This window comes from Meriones unguiculatus, chromosome 10 (assembly GCF_030254825.1).
Source record: "Meriones unguiculatus strain TT.TT164.6M chromosome 10, Bangor_MerUng_6.1, whole genome shotgun sequence".
In the NCBI taxonomy this organism is placed as follows: Eukaryota; Metazoa; Chordata; class Mammalia; order Rodentia; family Muridae; genus Meriones; species Meriones unguiculatus.
Window position 1 is genome coordinate 100,571,549 of NC_083358.1, and position 20,561 is coordinate 100,592,109.

Sequence of the window (20,561 nt, forward strand, 5' to 3'; positions counted from 1 at the left end):
AAAGGACTTAAGGTTTAGAATAGTCACCAGCTATGTATTCTGGTAACCGTGTAAAGAGGCAGAGGCTGAATTAAGGCAAGGCAGTAGTTTAGATGCGGTGGGCATGCAGAGTCAGATTTTGATTATACCCATAGAACTGGTGGATTGGATATAAAACGTCTGAGAAAGAAAAGTTAAAAATGATCCCAAAGTTTTTGAATTAAGTATCTCGTAAAATGGAGATAATATTTGCTTTTTTGATTCTTTTTTTAAATAGTGCCTTTGCCCAGTATAACATGGATCAGTTCACACCTGTGAAGATAGAAGGCTACGATGACCAGGTAATAACTGCCTGTTACATAGTCTTGAAGATAATAGAGATGTAAAAGTCAAAGCAGATAGGAAAGTAGGTGCTAAATATATTTATTTATCTTAGTTTTTAAAATAGTCTGCATATTAGGAAATTCTTCCTCTTTTTGGTAATACCAGGTGGGTTTGTAAGTAGAAAAAAAGAATGCCATTTACTTGCTATGTAGCTCAGTCATAAATTGTGTCTGTGCAACCCCTGGGTTCCAGAGAGGTACAGAGAAGAGTCTAACAAAAACACCAGAAGACATTAAATTTGGACTAGCCTAAGTTACTCAGTGAATTTGTTGGTTAGGAGATAGGGATGAGAAAGATTTCATTTAATACATTTTTGAACCATGTATCTATATTATTTAAGTACTCAAATAATACAATAGCCCTGAAAAAAATCCATAAAGTATGTGAAAACAAATACATGGGAGTTGGTAGTATAGCTAGAAGTAAATGCACACATGGATAATACATTAGATTGAAATCAAGATGTGAAATTTATTGTTGGGAGGAGGAAAACACATTTTTATGAGAATAAAAATGATACATGGTTTAAAAGTCAATGTGGAAAAGAAATTAAATGAAGTTAACTTTTTTCATAGGATATGTATTTATTTTGCAAAACATGATGAGAATTGTCTTTTTTAAATAGAATTACTCATATTTGTAATTCTTTTCTGAAAGGTCTTAATTACAGAGCATGGTGACCTCGGTAACAGCAGATTTTTAGATCCAAGAAACAAAATTTCCTTTAAGTTTGATCATTTACGGAAAGAAGCAAGTGACCCCCAGCCAGAGGATGTGGACGGAGGCTTGAAGTCTTGGAGAGAGTCCTGTGACAGTGCTTTAAGAGCCTATGTGAAAGATCATTATTCCAACGGCTTCTGTACTGTTAAGTATCTGTTCCTCAATGAACCATTTGGACTTTTTTAAAAATTTATTTATTTAGTTCACATCCCTATTGCAGCCCATCTCTCCTCTCCCAGTCCCACCCTCCCACACTTCTTCCCTTTTCCCCCCTTAGACTTATTTTTCTTACATTTACCTTAATGTTTTGAAGCTTTGGCCCACCAGACATTGCTACTCTTGGTTATGGTCACCTCAGTATTTTATTCCCTAAATCGTTTCTAAAGGAATATAAGTATGTGAAAAAACCTTTCTTAAATACTTGCCTTTTTAATTTTTTAAATTTAAAACTAAAACATTTTACCAATAAATTAAAAAAAAAAAAAACTTTAAAGTTTTTTAAGACAGAGTTTCTCTGTGTAGTCTCTGCTATCCTGGAATTCTCTCTCTGTAGACGAGGTTGGTCTCAAACTCACAGAGATCCGCCTGCCTCTGCCTCTTGAGTGCTGAGATTAAAGGCATGTACTACCAACACCTGGCTTAAATATCTACTTTTACTATTTTTAATTATATATAATTGAGGCAGAGGCTGCCTGTGACTTTGGGTACCCCTGGAGGCCAGAGCCATTTGGTCCCCTGAAGATGCAGTGCGGGTGTTTGTGAGCCTCCTGACATGGATCCCAGGGACTGATCCTGGTCCTCTGCTAAAGGAGTACCTTCTAATTACTGAGCCATTTCTCAGCCCTAGAAAATTTCTTTTTAAAACCTCAGTTCGTAATAGTTTAAAATATTCATATATTATAGTTTATATTTATTTACTTACTCACAAGAAATCACTAGTACCCATCAAGAAGTTTTAAAGCCAGGCTTGATGGTATATACTTGTAACCCCACAACATTTGGAAAGTTGGAGCAAGGGCATCAGGAGTTCAAGGTCATTCTCCACTATAAAGAGAGTTGGAGGGCAGCATGGACTGTGAGAGATCTGCTGAGAGTGAAAAGTGGGTGATATTTAGAGTTGGTTACATCATGCTTAGCTTTATTGTGTTTTAAACTTTTTTTAAGTAAAGACTGACTCTAGGAGCTGACACATGCTGGGCAAGCACTGTGCCACTTGCCTGTATCCCCCGTCTTCATTATAGTTTTTTTTTTGAGACAGGGTCTCGCTAAGTTGCCGGGCTAGCCTTGAAACTTATTCTATAGTCCAGGTTTGTTTGTTTCGTTTTTTTAGATAGCAGTCTGGCCTTGAACTTCAGATGATCCTTCTGCCTGAGACTTCTGGTGTGCTGGTATTACGGGTTTAAGCCACCACACCTAGCTAATGTTTGTGTGTGTGTGTGTGCGTGTGTGTATATGTATGAACACAATCTATTCTCAGCAGTCTTCAACTATACAGTACATAGTTACTAGTTAGATTTTTAAACCTGTGGTGATGATGGGTTTAATAAGAATATAGTTAAGAGCACTTTGAAGTCTGAGTGGTTTAAATCCTAACCAGGTCAAATAACTAGTTGTGTGACCTTAGGTATAAATTACCTAACATCTCCCACCTCAGTTTCCTCATTTATATAATAAAACAAAGTATTGTTATGAGAATTCAGTAAGTTAAGGAAAGATGTTAGAACAGTGTCTGGCATAATGTAAGCTATACATTAAGTAAAAGGTGCCATTATCTTACAGGTTTGCTCTTTTCTAAATAACAGAGGAAACACATCATTGTGACTAAGGACAGACTTCCTTTTCAAACATTTTCCAGGAAAAGAGAATACATTCTCTTAAAAATCAGCTATCCAATATAAAGATACTTGCATTTTACCATTTCTTTCCATTCAAAGTTTATCAGCATTTTTGTTTAAGACAGGGTCGCACTGTATAGCCTTGGCTGAGCTGGAACTCACAATGTAGACCATGCTGACTTCAGATTCAGAGGTCTGACATGCCTCTGCCACCTGAGTGCTGGAATTAAAGGCCTGTACCACTCTATCTGGCCATTTACATTTTTATTCTGGAGAGCTCAATACCAAAGAACCCCCCTGAGACCTCTTTTTCATTTCTTTTAGTTATATGAGCAACTGAAGGTAATAGAATTGCCCTAAAGCTGCCTGCAGTATCCTAGTAACCTTCAACCTTAGCCTCCTCAGAAGCCCCTAATTTCATCTCATTCTGTGTTGAGTTTTCTGTACAGTGTGTTCCAGACATTTTCTATTGTCTGATGAGCATCTAACCTCCTACATCTAATTAGAATTGAGACTGCCTGAAATCTTATTTCTTTTTCTTCATACTGAGAAGCCTTATTTATTCTTCCTTCCATTATACTTGAAACTGAGGCAGATGGATCCTTATTCTTGATTTTATATTCTCCTGTGTCTTCAGCATAGCTGTGTGTACTTTATTTTCTCTTCTGGTGGATTCCCCATTGCCTAGGTATAAGGTCTTGTTTTTGTTTTTGAAACAGTCCATTGTAGGCTTTCTTCCATCTTCCTGTCTCTACTTTCCAGGTACTGGGATTACAAGCATGTGCCACTCTGCCTGAATTTAGAAATAGTCCTATCTCTCTTGTCTTTGAAGGGAAGTAAAGCTGCCTCAATCACAGTAATTACCTGTAAAGTACTTGCTTCTTTAATCTCCTCTTTCTACCTCTTGTTTCATACTCTTCTTTGCTTTCTCCTTCCCCCAGGTTTGCACCCTGTGTTCCACCAGGAAACCAAGGACATTTTTCCCTGCTAGTGTATTTAGTCATTAGCAGTACAAGTCTGAACCTTTGACTTTTCACTATCTTTGCCAGTCTGTACAAACTATTTTCTGAGCATACTAGCATACTGAACCAGCATTGTCTTTTGGATCCTTTTTTTTTTTTTTTTTTTTGAGGCAGGGTTTCTCTTGGTGGCCTTGGCTATTCTGGACTTGCTTTGTAGATCAGGTTATCCTCAAACTCACAGAGATCTCCCTGCCTCTGCCTCCCCGAGTGCTCGGATTACAGGCACGTGCCACCACACCTATCAGGGTCCTTAATTTCTATATAGTATTTCACACTGAACCCAACCACTTAGTTCTAGGAATAATCTTTTGCTTAGGTTGCTTGTCAATACCATCAATTCTAGTTACTTTATAACTATTGCTTTTCTCTCCTCCCAACCCCCAGTTTAGGCACTCTCCAGAGTTGCAATTCTCTGTCCTGGAGGTCTATAGTTTAACCAGGTATCAGGGCTCATGGCTGTAATTCCAGCAATTGGGAGCTTGAAGAAGGAGGATTGATGTAGGTTTGAGGCCCAGCTTAGTATACACAGTGAGTTCCAGGAGTAAGCAACAGACTTTATAGTGCGGTTTGTATAGGCAAAACCTGAACATGGGACTCAGACCTAGATTCTCAGCACTTGCAGTGAGGAACAGGCAGATTGCCAGCCAGGGTCTTTATTGAGTGAGACCCTGTCTCAAATAAACAAACGAAAAGGAAAACACATTACAAATGCATTTGAGATTCTAAAGCACCATTTTTTTTTCTTTAGTTATTGCATTTCTAGTCACATCTCCACTTCTTCTAAGAGTTGATACTTCTAAATGAAAGTTAGGCCTCTCATCTGTGTTTCCCAATCTGCTGATGGCACCATGTTGGTCCACATCATTCAGGTGTAGAAATACTTTGACTTCTTTTTTCCTTTGCCCTTTGATTACAACATACAACTAGACTTCCGAATTAGCTACAGTTACCACTGCTATGATGAAAAACAAGGTTAGTGGAAAAGGTTTTGTTTGATTTATGCTTCCTCATCATAGTTCATTATTGAAGGGAGTCAAAACAGAAATTTACACAGGTCAAGAACTTGGAGGCAGGACCATGAAGGGGTGCTGCTTACTGGCTTGCCCTGCCTGCTATCTTATAGAACCCAGGACCACCAATCCAAGGATGGTACCACCTGCAATGAGCTGGGCCCTTCTCCATCAATTGCTAATTAAGAAAATGCCCTACAAGCGTTCCCACAGCCTAATCTTACAGAGGCATTTTCTTTATTGACGTTCCCTCCTCCCAGATGACTTTATCATGTGTCAAGTTGACATAAAACAAACCAAAATACCTTCTGACTCTACTTTTACATTCTGCATAATATCCTTTCTTTCCATTCGCATTCACAGTGCCCTAGACTACTGCCTAGGTTGATTTGTGGCCTCCTAACTGAACTCCAGCTTTTTTTTTTCTCCCATTTTATCCTCTGTACCAGTATTGCTATTTCTAGACTTGTTTTGTTGTCTCTTGTCAGTAGAATATAGTCCAAACTTTTTACCTGCTGTGTAATACATGGCCTAGTTTTTTCTGTTTTGTCTCTCACTAGTAGACCTCACACAGCTCCACTAGCCTGGCAGAACCAATAGCCAGTTAGTTAGCACATCCTTGTTTTCCTCCCTGAGCTGTTGACTGTCTTTAGCCCAGTCTATGTCTGTCAAAGTTGCACATGTTCTGTGAGGCCCAGCCTACCCGGTATCTCACAGTATAATAAGCCAGAAGAGTCACCTCCTGGGATTCACTGCAGCCCTGTTCCTTCTGTGTTTTGTGTTCACATCCCAAGAAGGTCTGTTTTATAATCCTCTGACACTTTGTCCCTTCAAGGATTTTGATTTAGTGCACTGCTTTTATACAGTTTATTATGGAGTAAATGTTTTTCATGTCTGTTTTTCCCTCAACAATAGGTTTACGCTAAAACTATAGATGGGCAGCAGACCATTATTGCATGTATTGAAAGCCATCAGTTTCAGCCCAAAAACTTCTGGTAAGAAATAAGATGCTCTCTTCTTTTGTATCTAATTTATATTGGAAAGAAACAAGTGACTAAATTTTGATTTTAAACTATCTTGTGATAGATTATTTGATTTAGAGATTTTAGTTCTCTATCTGTAAAATGAAGGATTTAAACATTGTTTAGATTATTTCCATTTCTAAGACTTTTGTAATTGTATCCTTTTGAAAAATAACTGTAATACGGAGTGAGAACATATGATTTACAAAGTATTCAACTGAGAGTCTTGGGTTTCCTGGGTTAAGGCTACCCATTCCTGGGGCTAATTGTACAGTGCCATGCTACCAAACAGCCTCTCCGAATGTGAGAAGAACCTTCTGTGATCAGGATAGGTGAGCCTCTACTTAAGAGTGCAGGAGGAAAAGTAGAGTCCACAGACCTTAGAAAGGCTTGTTTATCATTAGCCACTTGGAGATAAACTTTTATGCAGTGACGATCTTGACTTTGTCACATTGAGAATGGCTCCCACAGCCACCATTGCAAACTTCTGTGTCAGGTCACCTTTTGTGCCTGCTGCTAATGCTGCACTATTATGTGTGTGTATGTGCTTTTATAGGAATGGTCGTTGGAGATCAGAGTGGAAGTTCACCATCACACCACCTACAGCCCAGGTAGTTGGCGTGCTCAAGATTCAGGTACAAGTCCAGTGTTTATAAATGATGGTTACAGTGTTATGTGTTAAAATAAAGGTGCCACTTGCTCTTTGTTCTGGTACTAGGAATAAAGACTAATAGAGCACTTCCCTACCAAGAGCAAGGCCCTGGGTTTGATCCCAGTGCCACACAGAGATTAGAGGAATAAACTGTATAGTGATGCAAAAAAAAACAGAAGAAGAAGTCAGTGGCAATGAATAGAAGTTAGAAGCCTCCTTCCTGGGAGTTACTTGAGGAAGAAGCTATTCTGGGTTGATGAATACTACCAGACCCCTTTTTTTCCTTCAAGGATTATAAGATTGTTAGGAATAGTCAACTCGTTTTAGGAAAGACTAAAATAAGTGAGTATTAAGTAGTTGAGAGCTGGTCGTGGTGATGTACACCTTTAATCCCAGCGGGGGGAGGGCAGGGGTGGGTCCCAGTGAGTTTGAGGCCAGCCTGGTCTACATAGTAAGTTCTAGGACAGCCAGGGTTATGTAGAGAGACCAAGTGGGTTTTTATTTTGTTGTTGTTACTTTATTTTGTTTGTTTGTTTTTATTGGTGGTGGTAGGGTTCTTTTTATAAGTTTTATAGTTGAATTTTCATTTTTTCTGTTTTTTACAGAAACGTTTTTAATTAAATAATATCAAATTTAAACAAAAGCAGAGGGATTCTAGAGAACTTCCAGATGTTGTCATCTTCTGAAATAGCATTAGTCAACCAGAATAGGTTTTTAAGGCTGGTGTCAGGACAGAGGCAGCTAAATGGCAGCTGTTAGCTCCTTTGCTATCTGTCTGGACTGAAGTCTCCTGGTATCTTTGAAGAGATTTGACACTCTAGATGGTTTATTTTCAGTCTAGCTAATAGGTCATAGTAAATAATTCTGATAAATTAAACAATCAGTATCTAATCATACCTATATTATATTGTGTTATCTTTAATAAAAAATTAGCAAAAGTCACATCTCAAAGTATGATTTAATCAGTAGCATGCTTCGAGAACAAGGGCATAGCCCAGTGGTCGAGGTCTGACCTAACATGCACAGGCCCAGGTGCTATCAGCATTCATCTTTACTACATGTGCAGTATTATCTACTTCCTTACCACCCTGGCCTCAAGAATATACCCAGCCAAGGTAGACATAGTAGAAACGCTGAATCTTTACTCTGAGAACGGTCTTCAGTGAAACCCAAGAGCAAGAAATACAATAGCCTGTAGCCTGTAGGTGGAACAATACTGGGAATGTTCTGCTTTGTCTGCCAGTTTGGTGCCCACAGCCTACCAGCTCAGCAGTTTACTTGCAAAACTTCCTTCCTTAACATTACCTCACAAATAAGCTACTTCCCCTCAAATCTTTTTATTAGGGTCTACTTCATTCAGAGCACAACCAAAAATAGCATAACTATCTTTGTTTTTTTATAATTAAATATACTGCATGGCCTAACACTCCAGACCTTTTACAACTGTGGCATCAACTTTAATCTGGCAAATTGCTATATATTTATGTAAATATTTCTTTTTCAAACAGAAGTAGTTTTTGTGCATTATCTTTCCCAATGTAAGCCTATAGTTGAAACATGCAGAGTGACAGCTCCTGACAAAATGTATGACAGGGCCTAATGCCTCTTTGCTTACACTTGCTTTATTTGTTGTCTTTTTGAGACAGGTCTCCTATAGCCTAAGCTGACCTCAGACTTGCTTTTATATAGACTAAGATAACTTGGAACTGATCCTCCTGCCTCATCCTCCTGGGATGTAGGTATTGGCCACCAAGCAAGGCTTACTTATATGTTTGGGATGAAATCTAGAGTGCTAAAAAAAAATTCTCTACTACTAAGTACTTCCCAGCGCTGAGTTTAGGGATTGTTTTGGTTTATGTGTTCTGTTTGTTTTGTTTAGATAGGGTCTTTTGTATTCCTCTTTTGACCTAGAGCAATTATAAAACCTGAATACCTGATCCTCCTGCATCCACTTCCAAAATGCTGAGATTGCAGGCCTGTGCCACTACATGGCTTGTTTTTCTAATTTTGAGATATTATTCCATATACACAATCTCATGCCTTGCCCTCCCAAGTTCTAGGAGCTGGAGTGTCACTTACTTACCTTTTAATAGTCAGAATGAGCACTATCAAGATGGGTCAGCAGATAAAGGCATCTGTTCTCAACTCTGATGGCCTGAATTTAATACCCAGTTCCACAGGGTGGAAAGGAGACCTAACTCCCACAAGTTATCCTTTGGCCTCCACACATGTACACATATATGCTCATTAAATGGTTTAATTACTTAAATAAAGTAAAATGTCATATATGTTGACTATTATTTGGAAAAGTTATTGAGATACTTACCCTTTATATTTTCCATTGACAAATTTGCTATCTTACAGGCAAAAAGTAATTCTGAGAAGTAATAATTTCTGAAAACTTAAAGCAGTCACATTAAAGTTTTATTAGTCAATGGGACTTTGTTGTGTTTTGGTTTTGTTTCATTAGGGCATGCTCGTGAAGATGGTTCTGCTTTAGAGCGAGAAGAGTTGAATTTCTAAAACTGCATCATTGATACATGAGCTCATAGAACTGGTGTCTTCATATTTTCTTTCTAAGTTTGTAACAATGAAGCTTACTGCCCTTACCTTCTTTTCCATATTGTAGTTCTTAAAAGCATAACAAGTCGCTGTGACCCAGGCCTATAATCCCAGCTGTTCAGGAGGCTGAGGCAGGAGCTAGACAGTGAGACTTTGCCAAAAGAAATTAAAATAAAAAGACTGTCACAAATTCAACTAGTTACATGTTCTCTTGTTGCTGTTTTGTGGCCTGGGGTTTTGGTTTTTTGGAGGTAACGCTGTGGCCCATGCTACATGGATAGTCCGTGTTGGCAGCAGTCCTTTTGCTTTAGCTTCCTACGTATTACACCATACTTCCCCTTTTCTGTTAGCTCTAAACACATGTCTTGGCCTTGCATTGTAGGTCAGTGGCAAGGTGTTTGCTTAACATGTGTGAAGCCCTATGTTTGATCCCTAAGTCTAGAAAAGAAAAAAAAAATCATTGTTGATCTTCAGCTGCAGGCAGACTAAGGGAGGCAGAGGCAACAATGGTGGGCTTGAAAAAAAAGAAGCAATGATGTGTCCTTGCTCAAATGTATGCCAGTAGTAAAGACTGTATATGCTGTAACAAAACACTTCTGATTGGTAATTTATGAACAGCAAATTTTTTGTTCCCACTTGCATTAGTTGCTTTTCTCTTGATACAACACCAAGACCATAGGCAAGAGTCTTTACCCACTAAACCATCTCAATAACCCAGCACTTATTTTTGTAATTTTGTTTGCTTGATGTTGGTTTTGGTTTTTCAAAACAGGGTATCTATGTATAGCCCTGGCTGTCCTGGAATTTACTCTGTAGTCCGGCTGGCCTCAAACTTTCAGAGATCCACCTGCCTCTGCCTCCTGAGTGCTGGGATTAAAGGTGTGTGCCACCACTGTTTGGCTTACTTTTGTAGTAATTTTTTTTAATTATTTTTATTTTATGTGTATGAATATTTTGCTTACAAGTATGCCTGTGTACCTTGTTATGTGCCTTTTATCTAAGAAGGTCAGAAGAGGACATTAGATCCTTTATAAATTGGATTTATGGATTGTTCTGACCCACCATATGGGTGCTGGAAACAGAACCCAAGTACTTTTCAAGAGCAGCAAATACTCTTAACCACTGAGCCATCTATCTCCTTTTTTTTTTTATAATTTACTAATAAAATTTTTGGTTCAGGCCACTCTTTAACCTTCAAGCTTTTCCTGAACTCAGTGGGATTTACTTGGTAATAATAATGATCACATAGATAGAGAAAAAGCTCAGATGTTTGGTACTAGGGTACTTGATTTTCATAGAGAAAAACTATTGCTCAGTGATTCTTATATTAATTTTTTGTGTTACTGTTAGACTAGGATCTTGTCATTTGTGGGACAGTGTAGGATTACCTCAAGTTCTAGGCCAATCAGAACTCTATCAAGACTGTGTAAAAAAGAAACAGAATATTAGCTATGTTTATATGCATAATGTGTAGCCTAGCACCTAAAGTGGAACAAGCATACATTTATTAAACTTAGTAATCCATTTTCTTCTGCTAAAGAGATTTTTTTATTTCTTAAATTTATTATGTGACTTTTCATACCATTACAATTGTTCTTTCAGCACTGTGCTTCTGTATTAACTATACATAACCCTTCTCAAATATTATCTCTCACAGGTTCATTATTATGAAGATGGCAATGTTCAGTTGGTTAGTCATAAAGATGTGCAGGACTCAGTAACTGTTTCTGTGAGTATGAAGTGTGGGATGTTGACCTTACTTGTCTTTTTCTGAAAAATTAACTTTGCATCTGACAGACAACGGGTGCAGATTTTAACAGTTTCTGTTCGTGTTTTTTATTACCAAGGGTCTACACTGGTTTAAAGTCTTTGACTAAAGGTGGTTGTCATGTGTTAAAAGAACTTCTTTTCTTTGGTTTTTTTGGAGCGTGTGAGCCAGGATCTTTAATATCCTAGGTTGTCTCTGAGCTTGTTTTGTAGCCATTGATGACTTAACTCCTGTTCTTCCCGCCTGTGCCTCTCCACTACTGGGGTTGCAGGCATGTGCTACTAGGCCTAGATTGTAAAGTTCTGGGAATGGAACCCAGGCCTTATGTGTACTAGGCAATCACTGCCAACTGAACTGTGTCCCTGCCCTATTTTGATTTATTTATTATTCATTTATTTTTGGTGTGAGATTTTATGTAGCCAAGGATGACTTTGCATTCCTAATCTTCCTACCTCTACCTTGTTAGTTTTGAGATTTCAGGTAAATGTCACTGTGCCCTGCTCTGGAAAAAAAAAAAAAATGTGTATTCTTTCTTTTTCTTGCTCTTCCTCTTTCTCTTTCTTAGTTTTAAGATTTGCTCAAGGACAGAAATGCTTCCTATCAGTAAATGTGAGGTAAATGAACAGTTTGTCAAATGAATCCTGTAGGACTATATTCAAAAGACGAGAGGATTCAGGCAGGAAGTATTGTGAAAGGAGAAGTAGATGTTCTTTAATTCTTCCTTTCATTACTTCCTTTTAGTCTTAAAAATATTACCCAAAGAGCTTTTGGTTATGTGTTATATTTATCAATATTATGTTATTAAAATATAAAACTGCTGGACATAGTAATACCTGTAATCCTCACACTCAAAAGACTGAAGCAGGATTGTTGCAAGTTTGAGGCCAGTGTAGGCTACAATGTGAGATATTTTCTCTGTAAAAAGAATAATTTTTAAAATGAAAACAAGCAATGTTAAAATACTCAGTTAAAAAGAATGAAACTAGGTGTGGTAGCACAGGCCTATAATCCCAGCATTTGGAAAGTAGAAACAGGAGTTCAAGGCTTGGCAATAGGAGACCTTGTCTCAAAACATTGAAACAAACCAACCTAAACTACAGAAGAACTTTAAGGTAAGCCTAGGCAACTTAGTGAGATTCTCCCAAAATAAAGTTTGAGTTTGTGGCTAGCCCAGGATTTGCAAGTCTCTCAAACAAAAGAAAAAGATTCTAAGACATAAGGCAGGTGTGGCAGCCATACTTGTACATATAAGCCCTGCTCTTCAAAAAGCTGAAGCAGAAAGATTAAAAAGTATCTCTCCAGGGCTGGAGAGAACAGTTCAATGGCTAAGATCCCTGAAACTCCAGCTCCAAGGGATCTAGCACACTCTTCAGGGTCCACCACTTAAACATGCGTAGGCCTGCATACAGATGCACACAGACGCACATAGTTAAAAATAAAGCGACTCCTTTAGCAAGTTCAAGGCCTGCCTCAGCTGCATAGCAGATCTCATAACTTGTGAGAGGAGATGGGATTGGGAGTGATGGCTCTCAGCAAGGAGAGATGCTTGCCGGTAAGCCTAACAACCTGACTTAACAACTGGAACCTACATGGTGGCAGAAGAAAGCTGTCTCCCATGGATTGGGATTACAGAGGTGGCTCACAACCACATGTAACTCCAGCTCCAGAGGTCTAAACCTTCATTTGGCCTCTAAAGGCAAATATGCACACACATATACACATAAATGAGAAAATAAAAAGGGGACGGAGAAACTGAGTGTGGTATACACTTGTAATCCTAGTGCTTGAGAGGCAAGGCCAGGAGGATCAGGAGTTATGGTCATCCTTGGCTACACGGCAAGTTCAGGGCCAGGCAGAAATACATGAGACTCTGTCCAAAAAGGTGAAACAGGAAAAGGCGCTGAGGATGTAGGTCAGCAGTACATCCTTTGCGTAGCATGCGTAAGGTCTCTGGTTCAGTCCCCAGTATTACACACTACACACACAATTTCACGACAGGATGCTATGTTTGGGGAGTATATAGTGGTAGAATGGAAAGAACAAAGATTCTTCTGGCAAAGTCTTAGATTTAGGTCCCATCTTCCCCACCCCCATTGTTAATAAGTTAATTTATTTGAGGGTGGTAGAGACATCCCATGTGTGCAAAGGTCAGAGGTCAATCCATGGGAGTCAGCTTTGTAGGTTCCAGTTGTTAAACTCAGGCTGTCAGCTTCAAGAATCTTTACCTACTGAGCCATTCCACCAGTCCCTATTACTTATAAGCTATATAATTTTGGTTAGGTCACTTCAGAATGTTCTGTTTTGTCATCTGCCAAATGAACATGCTGATAATAGCATATCCACTTCACAGTGTTTTCTTGGGAATAAAAAGAGATGATGTGTATACGAACACTGGATAAAGTAGAATCATCATACAAGTGTTAGTTCATGGAGTAGGCTTTTCAGTGTCTTTTCATTGCTTACATTTTTTTTTAAATATTATTTTCCTCTTTGCTTTCATTAGAATGAAGTCCAGACTGCCAAGGAGTTTATTAAAATCATAGAGAGTGCAGAAAATGAGTATCAGGTAAGAAGGTTTGGAAGTTATTTCTCTGTAAACATAATTTTGTTCAGTCCTTTGTGCCCCTTAACATCAAGCATACACTGCTGGGTGTTACACAGTGTGAGACTTCACAGACCCTGCAGTCTGGCTTCTGTTTACAGTTAGGAGACTGCAGCAGTACAGGTGAGTTTGATTTGCTTCCAAGATTGCAGAGGAGCTCAACATACATACTGTTCTCCTGTGTCCTTTCTAGCGTGTCCTTTGATCCCTTCCTATGCACAGACAATGCTATTTCTATTCAAGCGACTCATCATCACCCTATCTTTTTGCAGACAGCAATTAGTGAAAACTATCAAACTATGTCAGACACCACATTCAAGGCCTTGCGCCGGCAGCTTCCAGTTACCCGCACCAAAATCGACTGGAACAAGATACTCAGTTACAAGATTGGCAAAGAAATGCAGAATGCTTAAGGGCCGACTGTACAAGTCTCCAGTACATGGAAAGAAAAGGATTCAACACGGTGTGGTCATGATAAATAAGTGATTTGTAAACAAACAAGAGTGATATTTTGCTAGTTAACAAAGTTAACAGATCTTCTAGCCTCATGGAATACTGTTGAACCTACAGCACTGTCTTGATTCTTTTGTGTGTGTTCTCTGCCTTGTAACTTTCTGTTATCACTATATCTACTTGTAAATCTTTTGTTTTTACTTCTGCTACATTTAATGTTGAAGAGATCTGTCCTGAAGTCATTTTACTGTTTAGAAAATTTCCTAGCCATGAAGTCCTATTACTGGTTTTTTACAGAGTATCTGTTCAGTAGGTTTTTACCCCTATGCTTTAAAGCACTTCCAGTGTTCTGTGGCTTTTAATGATCCACCAGTTGCTAAAGAGGCTACACTGCAAACTGTAGCTAAGTGGACAACACACTCCTTCTCTGTCTGACTGCTTTGATCATTTAGAGCATCTCACAACTGTAGTTATTAGACATTTGGATTGGGGCCTTTGGGGTCCTTAGGAGGCAAAGGAAGTTTCCTGGAAATTCCATGGCAGCAGCTTCTCTGGGGCTTGTTTTTAAATCCAAAGACTTGAACCACATCCCCTGCACATGATCATTTGCTTATTTTCACTTTCCTCCCATCTACTTCTGTTGTAGCCGTGGATGTCTGTAGGAAGCGCAGCTTAGAAAAAACATTGGGGGAAACAATTGCCAATCATGTGGAAGGGGAAATGATTGATGCCTCATCACTGGAATGCTGGTATGATCACACAACCTAGTGATGCTTTGCTCTTTTATTAGGAGCCAGCCTGCACATGAATCTCCAGCTCCATCCCCTCCATTCTGAGCGTTGTTTAGGCCCTAAGGCTGAGCTTTGTCTTTAAGAAGAGAACCTATGCCTATTACATATCCTTCCTCTCTAGGCTCTAGCCCTAAGGTCTGCTTATCAGTTGTTAGAATTCCTTCCTATTAAAGGCCACAGGTGCTTTACTATTTTGCAGGGGAATTTAGATGTCACCAGCCCTGAAGCTTTGTTATGAGATTTGTCACAAGGAAAATTTCCCTTAAAGTTCTACTATATTTAGAGATGTGGAGAAATTAAAACACAGAATCAGATTCTAGACATCTTGATTCACTCTGACCAAGTCTGGCTGCACCAAGTTTTCATTCTTATCTCTCCTCCACCCACTTTCCTGCCAGTAGTAACACATGCAGGGACGCCTCATTAGATTTCAGCATTTTTAGAAGAGTTTTGCCCATTTGTATTTCTGTTTAATATTCAAGATCTGGTGACATACTCTGGATGTAGTAGAGTATAAAACTTGAAAAAAACGCAGAATTGAAGGAATAATATGTATCTGTGCTTTAATGCTCTCTGGCGGGATTATTCAAAGCAGATGAATAAACAGTTATGTCACTCACAAAGCTGGAATGAACCAAAGTGAAAAGGAAAACTTCCAGGCAGTGTCTTTCTGCCATAGCCTGGGATTTCAGCAAATGCTAGTGCTTTCTTCTAAACAGGATGTAGAACTCATTCCAAATGATTCTTACTCCATCATCCTGCCTGCCAAAAACTCATAAGATAACTGTGATATAGCTACCTTCCCAGGTATATTGGCAGGTATGTGTGTGTATGATCTCAGAACACACAGGTAATGTGATATGACCTATGACAACTGGTAATGGTGGATTCATTTACATTGTTTACACTTCTATGACCAGGCCTTAGGGGAAGGTCAGTTTTTTAAAAAAACCAAGTAGTGTCTTCCTAACTGTCCCCAAGTACAAGTAAAAACAGAAGAGTTTTTGCTTCAGCTTTGTTTTTTGCTCAGTAATACAGTCAAGCAGGAGTTTGTTTGCAAATGAAAGCTGTGTAAGCATTTTTGTTTATTTCAAATAAAATATATTTGTATTATTTGTCATTCATACTATCCATCCATGCCACACTATCTTCTGTATTAGGTAGTCCAATAGAAATATACCTGTTTTGTTCTAAAATTGTGTCTGTCCTTTCTGTCCTATCAGCCTTTGTTCTCAAGGTAAGATATTCCACTATAATCAATCTATTTGTTGAAAAGTCTTTAGAAGTTCTGAAATTGTGTCCTACTTTGGACTGCTATGGACTCGGTAAATATGCAAAGACTTGCAAAGAACAGTTCCTTTTTAGGTGTGAATAAAGTCTGTGAGACTGAGGCAAGAGGATTGTTGAGTTTGAAGCCAGACAAGGCTATATAGTGAGTTTCAGGTCAGTCTAAACTACAGTGTGAGGCCCCTGTTTCCAAGAAAAAGAAAAAAAAAGAGGTGGGGGTGGAGGGGAGCTAGAGAGACTACTCAGCTGTTAAGAATGAACACTGGGGGGGCTGGAGAGATGGCTCAGGGGTTAAGAGAGCACTGCTTGCTCTTCCAGAGGTCCTGAGTTCAATTCCCAGCAACCACATGGTGGCTCACAACCATCTATAATGAAATTTGGTGCCCTCTTCTGGCATTCAGGTGTACATGCAGGCAGAACATTGTATATATAATTAAGTAAATCTTTAAAAGAAAAGAGTCCACACTGCTCTTGCAGAGGACCCTAGTTCTTGTTTCCAGCACCCATGTCAGTGGCACACAACCACCTGCGACTCCAGCTCTTGGGCAGCGTCTGGGAATCACCCATGTGCGTACACACAAACATATTTGTAAAAATAAATACTAGAGAGACCAGGCAAGGTTGCACACACCTTTAATCCTAGCACTCAGGAAGGAGGCAGAAACAGGCAGATTTTTGAGTTCTAGGACAGCCAAGACTACACAAAGAAACCTTGTCCTGAAAAGCCAAAAATATTAAAAAATAAATGCTCAGAGTTTTATTTAAAAAACAAAATTGTAAATTTTACCACTCTCCACCCAAAAGCTATCAATGACTCAAAAGATTTTGTTTGGGATTTCCACCAATGTCAAAAGGAATCTGTTTATGAAAAAACAGAGCTAAATATGAACACAGTCACTAGGCAGGAGGTAAAATCGGAAGAATCCTGGCAGCTTAAGCCTGTGCTATTTCACAACGGCTTAACCTTAAATGTTTTTCTCTCTTTCAAGTCTGGTTAGCTACTGATAGCCCAAAGAAAAGATTTTTATCTTGATTCCCAACAGAAATAAGGGATTTCTATGCTTTATCTAAGATTCCCTCCTTTTGCAGGAACATTTAACTGTGTTCCGTTTTTGTAAAAATTAAAATATTTTTGCCTGTAACTTGTAACCTCTACTAGCCTTTTCCAAATTTTAGCCATTGATTTCCTTGTTCCGGGAAAACTAAAAAAGTTGACAAGTTGGTGAGATGCTTAACAGGTCAGGGTGCCTGCCATCAAGCTCATAGGCCTAAGTTTGTTCCCAGGACCCACATGGTTGAATAAAAGAACCAGCTCCTAAAAGTTGTCTTCTGACCTCTCTACTTGTACAGTTGTGGATTTCTTAACATAAACAAGAGGAAGTCAACACCTTGCCAGGTCCTCAGAAAATCTGACTTCCTAACAATTGCTTCATTTTATCATGTTGGAGAAATCAGTCTGTGGTGGCCTAGACAGAGAACAGGAGTTTTCTGTGAAGCCTCTGGTGTTTGGAGCCTTAGGGACACTGTTGAACTTTGCTTCTTGGTCATCTGAACCACCAATTGTTCTGTTCATTCCCTAATTCTAGTGCCTCGTCTATTTTATAATCTGAAATTTTGCTGCTGGACTCACTTAAGTTCATGGCACACTCCAGATTCAAACAAGACAAATTCACACATCTGAATACCAGTTTATAGTTTTTTCGTGTGTTTATAATTGTACTGTGTTTGAGAGAGGATCCTGCTATGTAGCCCAGGCTGGCCTTCTAAGTGTTTATACCACCATGCCCAGACCTAGTTTAGAGTTCTATGTTGGGCTACCTAGTAAACCAGTCCATGACCAGCCTCTTGTTTTTGAACAACCCACCAGTGAAATGCAAAAAAAAGTTTGTACATACAGAGTAAAACTGGATGGTCCTAGAGCAGTTAAGATAAATTCTCCTTTAAACATACGGTGTCTGTAGAAATAGAGCTGTTCTGAGGATAGAAATGAATTGCATACCTCTTTAAACCCAAAGTATCAAAAGCATTCCAAGGCTGGTGGTGGTGGTGCACATGTGCAGTCGGCAGGAGCATCACTGCAGCTCGCGGTCCTGGGGGAGAGGAGGGAGAACTGCATAGACAGCCCTCGCCATTCAGGGTAATTCTACCACATGTAAAGTCACTGAACACTGACTCAGTGAATGAAACTATTTTGAGACAGTCTTCACCCTCCTCCTGAATGAAGCTATGTAACAAGAACTTCATAAAACTTTCTATACTTAAAAGAGTATTAGACCACATTTCGACACTACCCACGGGAGCCATTGGTAAGCAGTAAAATTACCACCAAAAAGCACAAAAGGGCAAAAGCCATGGCATCGAATAGATCATGAGAACAGTTGTTTATGAAGGCTGAAGCAAGGAGACAGTGCTCCATCTCAGATAGGGACATGGACACAGAAACTGCTTTGCTGCTGCTCTGTAGGCTTATTTCTTTATAAAATGAAAGTGCTCTGATGGTGGGCTTGGGTTGCAAATAAATGTTAGTGAGTAGGTAAACTTGCTCTTTAATGAAGACCACTGTACCTGCTATGGCCTTCTCCTTGGTATGTGGTAGGCGAACCAATTTCGGTATTCTCATTTCAGAGCTGTTTTTAGTTGCTTTGGGGAGTATACTCTAATATGAATATAAAGGTTAGAGAGAGACTACTCAAATGATGGTTTATAGAATCCCCCCAGAGTAGTAAGAAAAAAGGTGAGTGTGGTGGCACACTCAGGAGACAGGCAGGCAGATCTCTGTGAGTTCAAGGCCAGCCTGGTCTACAAAATAAATTCTAAGACAGCCAAAGCTATTACAGAGAAACCTTGTCTCTCAAAAATAGTTAAGAAAACAGAAAGCTGCCTTGAGGAGCTGTGATTTATTCCACATGAGGTTGGTTGGTTAACTTTCACTCGCAGGCTGCTGCTGCTGCTGCTGCTCTTCGGACTCAGCGCAATCAACATTACTACTGGGAAGTGCAATGCTTATGAAAGCTTCAGGAAATTGCTGAGCTGATTTTTAGTGGGAGCAGCCACTCTGGACACCTAGAACTGTATGCATGCAAACAGTAACTTTCCAAGTAGAGCCCTGCAGAAGACATTTAGAGAGATCCCGTTGTAACCAGAGCCACTCACCATAAAATGCTTACCTAGGTTTTTACATGGACAACCATCTGAGTTTTGAGAATGTTCAGGAGATGGGCCTGACCAGAGAAATGGCTGAAGTCCTCCTGTGGCCAGATTTGCTGGTCAGAATTGTTAGCGTGTGGAAGTGTGATAAGCACAATTTAAAAAAAAAAAATGCCTTTTTAGACACAGAAATAGCTCAGTTTAGGAATCATGGAGTTCTATTAGTCATGTGTCTGGTTATCTTGAGTTAATGATGTCACTGGATTCTAGTTAGCAGGTGTAGCCCTGGGTGTATTGGGTGTATTTTTGTATGTCTAAAAGGCATTTTTATTGTGTTCATCACAGATTGTGGAGTTTTGAAATGGTAGACAACAGCAATGTTCTCAAAAACAGGATGTTCTCAAAAACATCCTGCTAGGTAGACCAAAGTGGCTCAAACTCAGCAGTGCAGCCGCAGCCTCCCAAGAAGTGGGGTTACAGGCTTGGGCCACCATGACCCAGTAGCAACAGCAATTTTTAGAAGTCTATTATCTTTGCTCTCTGGGGTTCATCAAGTGAAAGGGATGGAGGAGGTGTGACGGTGGTAACTTGTTTTTTTTCCTCCAGTTCACATAATCAATTTCCACGATGTCAAGTTTTCCCTTGCTCCGCTCGCCCATCCCTCTAGACCTGATTCATGCTCAGATGGCATTTCTTGCCGCTAAGGCCTGTTTATCCCTGGCCTTCTTGGCGGTTGGCTTAGAAAAAGGTAGTTAACCCAGCTGGAGCCTGACCCTGATCAGGACAGTCCTACACTAGGTTAGACTGTGTGGCCCCTGTGAGGGACCACTTAAGGACAGCAGCAGCTTTGATGCATGTGGAACTCTGGTACATTCAGTATCTTTCTCGCTGTCTCGTTCTTGCGTGCGTGTGTATTTCATTCCAGAGTAAATAGGTGCAGAAGGCTTGTTCTGCATTTGTTGTCATGGTAGCCCCACCCCCTTTGGTTTGTCTAAGCACATTGGTCTTATTTCTTTTCCTGGTACTGATGCTGTTGCTGTGTTAACCATTTATTGCCTAACATGCCTTGCGCTAGGGGTGCTGGGGTGCTAATTTTTTTTGATGGCTGGGCAATCATGACTTAACCACTAACAAGTAGTGAAGAGTAACACTAGCCGAGCGCGATTAAGTTCCCAAATACATGGCTCAAGGGCAAGAATTTCCATTCTTGAAATATAGTGAAGCCTGTGTGGCCCTAGAAAAGTAAGGACTGGATCTTGGCAGAAGCTCTTGTCCCACTCTCCCACACGCGTGCACCTCCATCTAGATAGACATTTGCTCTCCCTCC

At 39.6% G+C, this 20,561-nt stretch overlaps 1 protein-coding gene across 1 annotated transcript in view; it reads left to right on the forward strand.

Moving 5' to 3' along the window:
- The window catches only part of Capza1 (capping actin protein of muscle Z-line subunit alpha 1), a 40,943-nt gene extending 24,947 nt beyond the window's left edge, over positions 1 to 15,996 (forward strand). The window contains exons 4-10 of the mRNA XM_021634230.2: positions 257 to 320; positions 1,021 to 1,227; positions 5,866 to 5,945; positions 6,529 to 6,607; positions 10,844 to 10,915; positions 13,458 to 13,520; positions 13,829 to 15,996. Coding sequence (XP_021489905.1) covers positions 257 to 320; positions 1,021 to 1,227; positions 5,866 to 5,945; positions 6,529 to 6,607; positions 10,844 to 10,915; positions 13,458 to 13,520; positions 13,829 to 13,969 — 706 coding nt within the window. The 3' untranslated portion in view covers positions 13,970 to 15,996. The remainder of the gene's footprint in view (positions 1 to 256; positions 321 to 1,020; positions 1,228 to 5,865; positions 5,946 to 6,528; positions 6,608 to 10,843; positions 10,916 to 13,457; positions 13,521 to 13,828) is intronic.
- The last annotated feature ends 4,565 nt before the right edge of the window (positions 15,997 to 20,561 follow it).